General features: G+C 48.1%; 1 protein-coding gene across 1 annotated transcript in view; it reads right to left on the bottom strand.

Annotated features, from left to right (window-relative positions):
- The window catches only part of EMH_0025710 (thrombospondin type 1 domain-containing protein, putative), a gene marked incomplete at both ends in the record, with an annotated part of 13,093 nt that extends 5,607 nt beyond the window's left edge, over positions 1–7,486 (bottom strand). The window contains 18 exons of the mRNA XM_013502482.1: positions 250–716; positions 1,041–1,218; positions 1,322–1,402; positions 1,615–1,688; positions 1,853–1,970; positions 2,118–2,531; positions 2,762–3,169; positions 3,320–3,376; positions 3,596–3,734; positions 4,314–4,526; positions 5,184–5,359; positions 5,579–5,695; positions 5,834–5,857; positions 6,003–6,206; positions 6,304–6,333; positions 6,458–6,913; positions 7,125–7,166; positions 7,429–7,486. Of these exons, the coding sequence (XP_013357936.1) occupies positions 250–716; positions 1,041–1,218; positions 1,322–1,402; positions 1,615–1,688; positions 1,853–1,970; positions 2,118–2,531; positions 2,762–3,169; positions 3,320–3,376; positions 3,596–3,734; positions 4,314–4,526; positions 5,184–5,359; positions 5,579–5,695; positions 5,834–5,857; positions 6,003–6,206; positions 6,304–6,333; positions 6,458–6,913; positions 7,125–7,166; positions 7,429–7,486 (3,256 nt within the window). The remainder of the gene's footprint in view (positions 1–249; positions 717–1,040; positions 1,219–1,321; positions 1,403–1,614; positions 1,689–1,852; positions 1,971–2,117; positions 2,532–2,761; positions 3,170–3,319; positions 3,377–3,595; positions 3,735–4,313; positions 4,527–5,183; positions 5,360–5,578; positions 5,696–5,833; positions 5,858–6,002; positions 6,207–6,303; positions 6,334–6,457; positions 6,914–7,124; positions 7,167–7,428) is intronic.
- Between the last annotated feature and the right edge of the window lie 464 nt (positions 7,487–7,950).

Raw genomic sequence — 7,950 nt, 5'->3', positions numbered from 1 at the left:
TTTCGCAATAACCCTTGAGCAATCCGGGATTCTTGCATCTGTTTATTTCGCAGAAATAATAACAATATGGTGATGCACTGCATTTAACTCCAGCACCAACAAAAGATATCATCATGGACACAGAAGAAAAAGACGCTATCCGTAGCAACAAAAAAAAATTAAAAAAAAATTACTACTCAACGCCAACACCTTAATAGAAACCCTACAACTCGAGAAAGCTAAGCCACACCCGACCGACCGTTCACTTACATACTAAAGGATTATCTAGATCCTTCCAGTATGCCAGTCCGTTTTGACAGAAATCGTTTAAAGCCTCAGCACTTTCAAATTTAGTGAAAGTGAAGATTTTTTCAGCTGCATGGGTTCCGCTGTATCCCGGTAGTGGGCAATGAAAGCGCCCCAATCCCGCATATGCAACGTATACACTTGAATCAGGAATTCTGCTGCTCGTATCCGTAGTAGATGACCAGATAGGCTTTACTGCATCTTCTAAAGAACATAATCCGTTAGACGCTAGAAAGTGATCTCTTATGCCTTTCCAGTCTTCCATTATATCTTCTGCTGTGCATGGCTCCATCCCGTGATCCAAGCATGCGCAACTAGGAGAACCAGCTGACTCTCCTTCTTCTGCAGAGTCTGCAGAGGTTTCCTCTGCAGAGCCGCCGGTGATGAAACGCAGTCTCGCTTCTGGGTCGACAATCTTTGTGAATGTTATTCTACAGGTTACNAGCCGCCGGTGATGAAACGCAGTCTCGCTTCTGGGTCGACAATCTTTGTGAATGTTATTCTACAGGTTACCGGTTGAGCTGAAAAAAAAAAAATAAATCAAAACACCAAGGAGAAATGTGGTGCACACCCAGCTGCTGGACTTGCAAAAGGGGAGGGTTCCCTAAGAAGTATCTCAGCAGTGCGTGCTTCACGCATGCAGGCACAAGGGATACACTGTGCAAGTATTATTTATTTGAATATCTATGGGCTAGAAATATTGTGTCACTGCTTTGATGAAATATGGCTTACATATACTCTGCTTCTCTGCGAACCTGCAGGTGAGGAAGAAACCAGAATCTGAGAGTGCGCTCACGAGACAGCGCTTGAAGGGCGTCTTCAGAACATCTTGTGCAGACTGGGTCTTGCATTTCGCCTCTGCGTTTCTACACTTATCAACGCAATTCTGTAATGAAGCTGCGTCGCGGTAGGTCGGCACAACGTCGGAGCAGTCTGAAAAGCAGTCAAATACAGTACAGATGAAACATTCTGCTGACCCGCCGGCATTGCCCCTGCACTTCACAGTTAGCAAATCCTGATATATCGATCGTCTTACCAAAGCCAATAAACATGTCTTTGCACTCCTCCAGACCATCTGCTTCTGTGCACACCTTTGAGGCGTCAGAGCCAGTGAGGGCTGATACGCACGTACGCAAACATAGACACGCACACACACATAATCACACACACACTTACAGATACAGGAATACACATACATGCGTGCATACACATACATACGCACATGCACATACAAACACGCATACAAACAGTCTCCTAAGAGCAGCTGCATGAGATGCACGCATAGATATACGGGACGGATATACTGCACGGGAAAAACGAAACTCGAACCTGAAACTTTTCCAGTACTGCTGTTCTTTTGCACCCTTCGTCTATGGACCGAATTGCCCTCTGGTGGTAAGCACCTGAGTCAAAGAAACATGAAAGAGAGACCGAAAAGAAGAAACATTCCGCCCCCTCCTTCTAGACGTTTTCTGCATATTACTTGCATCCTTAAAATCCCTACAGTACTGATAAACATCTAGTGAGACAATACACCCAAATGAATGCAAGCGATGTACAAACTCACGGAGCATCACATCCGGACCACTCTGACGTTTCTGCAGTGCCAGATGCAGACGCCGCCATTTCAGCGAATCCACCGCTTTCCGAGTCCTCTTCCTCACTTGATGTTTCCCCATCCATATCTGTGAAACAAAATGAAAAAGGTGTGGAGCTGTATCTGAAAAAGTACGTAGTCGACTCGGGCTGTCAAACGAGAGCGGGATGCAACTCTATTGTTGTATTCGATAGCTGGGCCAGCACAAAAAAAACGATGCAGGCTCTGCACATACTTCCTTGACCTCTTAAGCATGTTTGAAACTCTTGAATGGCGTCCTCATCACAGTATTCAGATCCGGAATAAATTGGCTTATATCTCCTCCGCGCGAACAAAATATCCTCTCCAGATAACACCGCTATGCAACCACTCCACTCCGTCCACTCAGCTGTCCAGCAGTAGCCGACGCACGGTGGCACGGAATTTCCGCATGGCTCGTTTTCCTCTAAAATGCAATCAGGGTCACTATCAACAGCTTCAGCAGCTATGGGGACCCGCTTTCTGTGCCGCTGAGGGTAGTTATAGGTCCCCCTGCATGTTGCATCGCAAATAGACCATTCTCCCCATTCCCCGGGAAAGCAAGATTCCGGTATGTGTCTAATGACTTGCGACGCTGCTCCCCCATCGCCTGGCCGGTCGGCGGCGTCCGCTGCAGCCAGAAAAACATCAAATGAAGTGTTTATAAAATATAATGGTGTACATGTTCAAAATCTTGAAACTGCAAGTGGGAGGTGCTGAAAGAGCAACACATCATCGCTGCGCTCTTTGCAACAGCACCTTTCAACATGNCTGCAAGTGGGAGGTGCTGAAAGAGCAACACATCATCGCTGCGCTCTTTGCAACAGCACCTTTCAACATGTTTCATATTGAGATTCGCACCTGGACAGAGAACGTATGGAGTGGTGTGCTGGCAGAGGTACGTGCCACTGTATGAGAGAGGCCCCGAACCGGCTCCCGGAAGGTCTGGATAAGATGGATATATCCTTCGAGTCCAGGTCAAGCCCAGAGCGGGCAACTTGCTGGCGGCGCATGCATCCACGTTTAGCTGATAATACATCTTTGTAACCGGCCTTACAGGTTCCTTCGCGCGTTGACAAATCCCTCCTTCAGCATGCAAATGCTCGTACCACGAAACATCCTGGGTTACATCATATTTTGTACATGGGACAGCAAAACCAGGGCACCCGCAAGAGAAAGCAATAGAATCCCAGGTCATATCGGATGGGTAGTAGCGCATGTCGAAAACGCGACACTTGACGGGCGGCAAGTTCTCTTCTTCTTCTGCATCTGCAAACCCCGCATCACCGATGTTCTTCAATTATATAATCAGCAAAATATAAATATCAGGGTGGAGAGCGGCTGTAACCTGTTTCAAGTCCGTCATATTAGTTGCTGGGTCGCTTGGGTCCCTACAGTAAGCACGAGACTACTGCTTACCTTCACCTTCTTCGGTTTCTGTATCCTCGGTGTTATCCTCAGATACCACGTTTTCAGCTGAGACAGCATAAAACCGCATACAAGTAATTACACTGAAATTTAGTTTCATAATGGAGGTAGCCCTGATGCACTGACATCCGGGTGCCGCCAGAGCTCTGACTGGGATACAGCTCTGAAGTGTTTCACCCTGCATCATCTGCTGCGCGTGTGAATGGGAATCTGTAGTACAGTCGAGACTCAGACTGCTGCATATACAGCATAATTTCCCCTGCTCACTCGGAGAACTGCACTCTTTGGCAAAGTTCTTAGGCAGACGCCATTCAAGGCAAAACGCAGGATGCGCTGCCGTTGAACAATACAGGAGGTATACTCCAGTGCACAGTTCCATACACTCCTCAGTCGTCAATGAGCTGCCCTGGATACAAACATTTCGAAATTCATCACGAAGAACACACTCAACACTTCAATTCAAATGCAAGTTTCTTGCGGAAACAACTAACCCTTTACCCTTGATGCATGGTAGTCGACCCTCTAATCACCTGGAGGGCCTTCACACTGCAGAGACTTGTCGAGACTGAGCATGATGCACAACAATACACCCACGCAAACCGACCCAGATGATGTACATGTGCTTTGGGAAACACAGATCCTGCTTCTGATTTGGATTTGATGAGCAACCGGGTAAGCGTGTCGGCAAAGCTTACATAATGTTCCACTCGTGAAGCCAACTGCAGCAGCACAACACACGTAAATCATAGCTGCTCAGACACTCCATCACAACTCCAACACCCCTGCATCCCTCTGCTTCAGAAGTAAGATTTCAAGTGGAGAGTCAGTCGGCTGTCTGGTCACAGTGCGCGGGCTGAAAGCCCACAGAACATTCCACTGTTTGTTTGCCGCATGCACAGCATATGCTTTCAAGGGCCAAATTGCTCTGTTGTTTCTTACCAGCAGAGATATACATGCCAGTAAGATGCAAACTCGAGACAGGGACCTTAGACAACATATCGTCCGTCAGAGAGCATGCAGAGTTCCAAACTGAAGGGATCCAACCGCCGGTCTCTCTATTCTGCTTCCACTGTACAGAAAGCATTTGGTCTCTGCCCCCCTCTGCAACAATTTGTGGGAAAAAGTGGGGTGGAAAAAACGAAGGAAAATTCACTGGATATTTTATGTCATCCATATCTACATCCGCTGAGTCAAACATCTGCACAGAACATACACACACGCCAAAGCCCTCCAACTGAGAAGTGCCTTTCCGCAGTCCCGCCATATGAGAGAAATTTAAATGTGGTTCTCCAGCCACCACTGTGAAGCAGCACATGGTATGATGTCAGTAAGAGGCCACACAAGCGTATACATGGACTGCTAGAAAGATACACTTGGACGCATGCACGCTGCTAGTAAGGTTCGCCTTCTGTGTCTTTAACCCACAGAGAATATCCGTCCTCCCATAGTCGCAAAAAGCTGGCTGCCTGAAATGCTGCTGCTGGATGCATCGGCAATAAAGTACCCAACGGTCATCGACGTGAATTGCATAATAGACGAAACGCGAACTTTAAGTCCTCTATCCGTTCTCTCGAGTACGCGAAACATAACTGATGCTACAATCGCCTGTGGAGAATTTCCTACAGCAGATTGGGCTTCTAAAAGGACAAGTGCCTGAGGATACACTCACGTAAGAGCACTGCGGTTGCGTCAACGGCAACAGAGTGTCTCAAGTATCAAGCTTCTGGGCGCCTTGCAACGCCTCCCCCCAACTCTTTAGAAGGTTCTTTGGGTCCGGTTCTTTGGGTCCTCTAGAAATACGAAACCCCCCGCCGCTGAATCTCACTGGCCATAGAGGTCGACAGCGCCTGCATACCTGTGAAGGATCAGCCATTTTGAATGGGAAGCGCAGCGAGAATTCTCCGGTAGCCGTTATCTCGGTGGTTCCAACAACAAATTGAATGAAACTATGCTTTGTTATGTAATGCCCTGGAGGTATGGCTAAGTAGCTGGCCACAAGCTTGAGATCAGTGGAGGCGATCGTAGGCCGAACTGTGAGAAAAAAGAAAACACGCATTTGACAGCTCAACCATCCAAAAATATGTGTTTCAGGCATAGCGAGAAAATCGTTAGCAGATCGAAACTTGTGTGTAAGTTAACAATGCGTGGGTAGTGAGTGCACAGTCGTTGGCTTACCGCCACACACAGCTCCGAACGCCTGTACATAGAAGCTTTCAGGCGTAACCTGGGAGATGGCCAGTCTTGGTATACCTGGGATGTGTGTAGGCGCCCCTATGAAGACAACCGGTGTGGGGTAGAGTGGCCGGGCATAACGAACCTCCGTCTCCGTGCCGCTGGCTACCACCCACGAGACCGCCATGTTCGCGGCTGCAACAGGCGAACATCACCCAAATTGTTGCAATAGAATAGGCTAAACTAAGGATCTAAGATATAAGAACAATGCAGCTGCGGAAAACGCAACATAAGCTATGCGGCTGCTGTTCAGGATTCTCTAGCAGTACATACCTCCAAGGGTTGGTGTCTGGGCAGCTGAAAGCAAACGCAAAGCAACACAGCGGCAATGCACACACTGAATCCTCTATTCCCCTAGAGAAACGCTTCACAACACTCGATGAAGTTCTTTAGTGCTCGCGAGGTAATACGCTGACACAGCAACGCTGTCCCAGCAGCTCACTCGTTTCGACACTGCAGAACTCCAGAAAAGTACCAATCCTTAGCTTGTCAAAGCAGTCCATGAGGTCCTTGTACAAAGTTGGGCTTTCCACCTGGGTGTACCGGCATCTCCACTCAAGGCTCCCACAAAGATACGAGCATTGCGAAGCGCTTACTTTGCTCTCATCCATCGGCACTGAGGTGGTGCAGTCGGGTGCCCTCAAGCCTGAGAGAACGATGGGTGACAGCCGCAAAAGACATTTCATCCAAAGAAATAAAAGACACCAGAAAATATCCGTGTATGTTGTCAGTTGAGCTCTCACCTCTCTTGGATATCAGTTCCGCATCTGGGCCTGCAAGATTCTCACACACACATTCGCTTGTTTACTGTTTAGTACTGAAGAGACCCGGGGGCCCATCTAATCCTGCCAAATACACTACCAGCAAGGCAGGCGGATGCTCAAGCGAGATTCTCACCGAGGCAGAAGACCCCTTTGATCCACGTGTTTTCCTCGCACCTTCCATGCTTATACCCTGCCTCGTAGCGCCAGGTTGGTTTCCCCGCTGGCCACAAAGCGCGGCTGTTTTTCGCAATGATAACTCCGTCGTTCCCTGTTAAAAACTGTCCTAGTGTAGCTCTCCATGCATATGCAGTTGCCTCCGCCTCCAAGTATGTGCAAGTACCTAACGAGGAACTCGAGCACGAGCAAGTGCCGTTAAAGGCGTCTGCAGAGCCAGGTTTCTCAATGTGGCATGTAACTGAGCTGGTGTTCGGAATGTAACAACCCTGAACGGACGAAGCTACACACAACCAAATGTTGCGAATGCTAGCACACTCTCCAGAACTTTTTTCATTGCATGCTTCTCTGCATTTCAAATCATCCTCTTCTATTGCTCCCTCCACAGTAGAGAATGCCTTTTCGCATGCTGGCCCTGAAAATGTAAAGCTCGCAGCCAGAACAAAGAAAATGCTTCAGCATAGCGATGTCGGATGCTGCACTCTAACATGAAGCCGCGCGTATGGCGCCCGCACTGTGAAACAAAGAGGCAGTAGGAGACAACGCTAAACGCTACTGGGAAGAACTGTGCTGGACCTTGCATACGGTTTGCTGCAGACTCCGCTGCTGGCGACCAATGGTCTTACATCTCAGGGGCCAGCTGTTGAAATCTTTGTCTTCGGGAGCATCTGTTAACAGCAGAGAGAACCAGCAGATGCTATGGCATTAATGCGCGGCCTTTTACTCATGAGCTGCTCCATATAGCGTAATTATGCAGACACTTCATCGGTCAAAAACACAGAAACCAGCATCCTTCACATTTGGGTTGAAAGCCCGGAAATTACCAGTGCTGTGCTTCTGTGCATGCAACAATCACGCGTTTAAAAAACATAGTATTACGCTTAAGATGAGAAAGCTGAAATATAGCTGAAGGTAACGTGGGCAGCTTACCCTCACACAGTACATATGAAGCCTCCGGGTCCCCACACACTGAACTCAGATCAGCCATCAAGGCTAATGACCCAGTTCCGGATTCAGGAGTCTTGTAAACAAGGTAGTCTGCGAGACTAACCATTGCACTTTTCGGCGTACTTACAATCCAGCTCCGACTCACAGCTGCTGCATTAGCCGAGCAGGGATTGGCACTATTCGGGCATGCACACGAGTAGTGTTTGGAATTCTGTTCTTTTGTTGTTACTTGGTATATGTTGCAGGCGATAGAAAGAGATGTCGACTGCAGGTTTACATCTGAAAAGGTCAAGCAAACACGACTCTGCGTATGTGAAAATCACTTTTCACCAACGCTTTCTACACCCACAATGTAAATATAGTGCGCGGCCCATACAGTCTAGGCAACGCATTGAACACACAACGGAGTGCTTACTGGGGATACAGTTCCAAGATACGAAGTATGCTGTGCCGCCTGTCCGGCAGGTGGGAAGGGTCGTTTTGATCCCTACGAGAGAAACTGAA

The sequence above is a fragment of the Eimeria mitis genome, genomic scaffold, assembly GCF_000499745.2.
Source record: "Eimeria mitis Houghton genomic scaffold, Emh_scaff937, whole genome shotgun sequence".
Classification (NCBI taxonomy): domain Eukaryota; phylum Apicomplexa; class Conoidasida; order Eucoccidiorida; family Eimeriidae; genus Eimeria; species Eimeria mitis.
The sequence above is the reverse complement of the archived record's forward strand: the minus strand, read 5'-3'. Positions and strand labels throughout refer to the sequence as shown.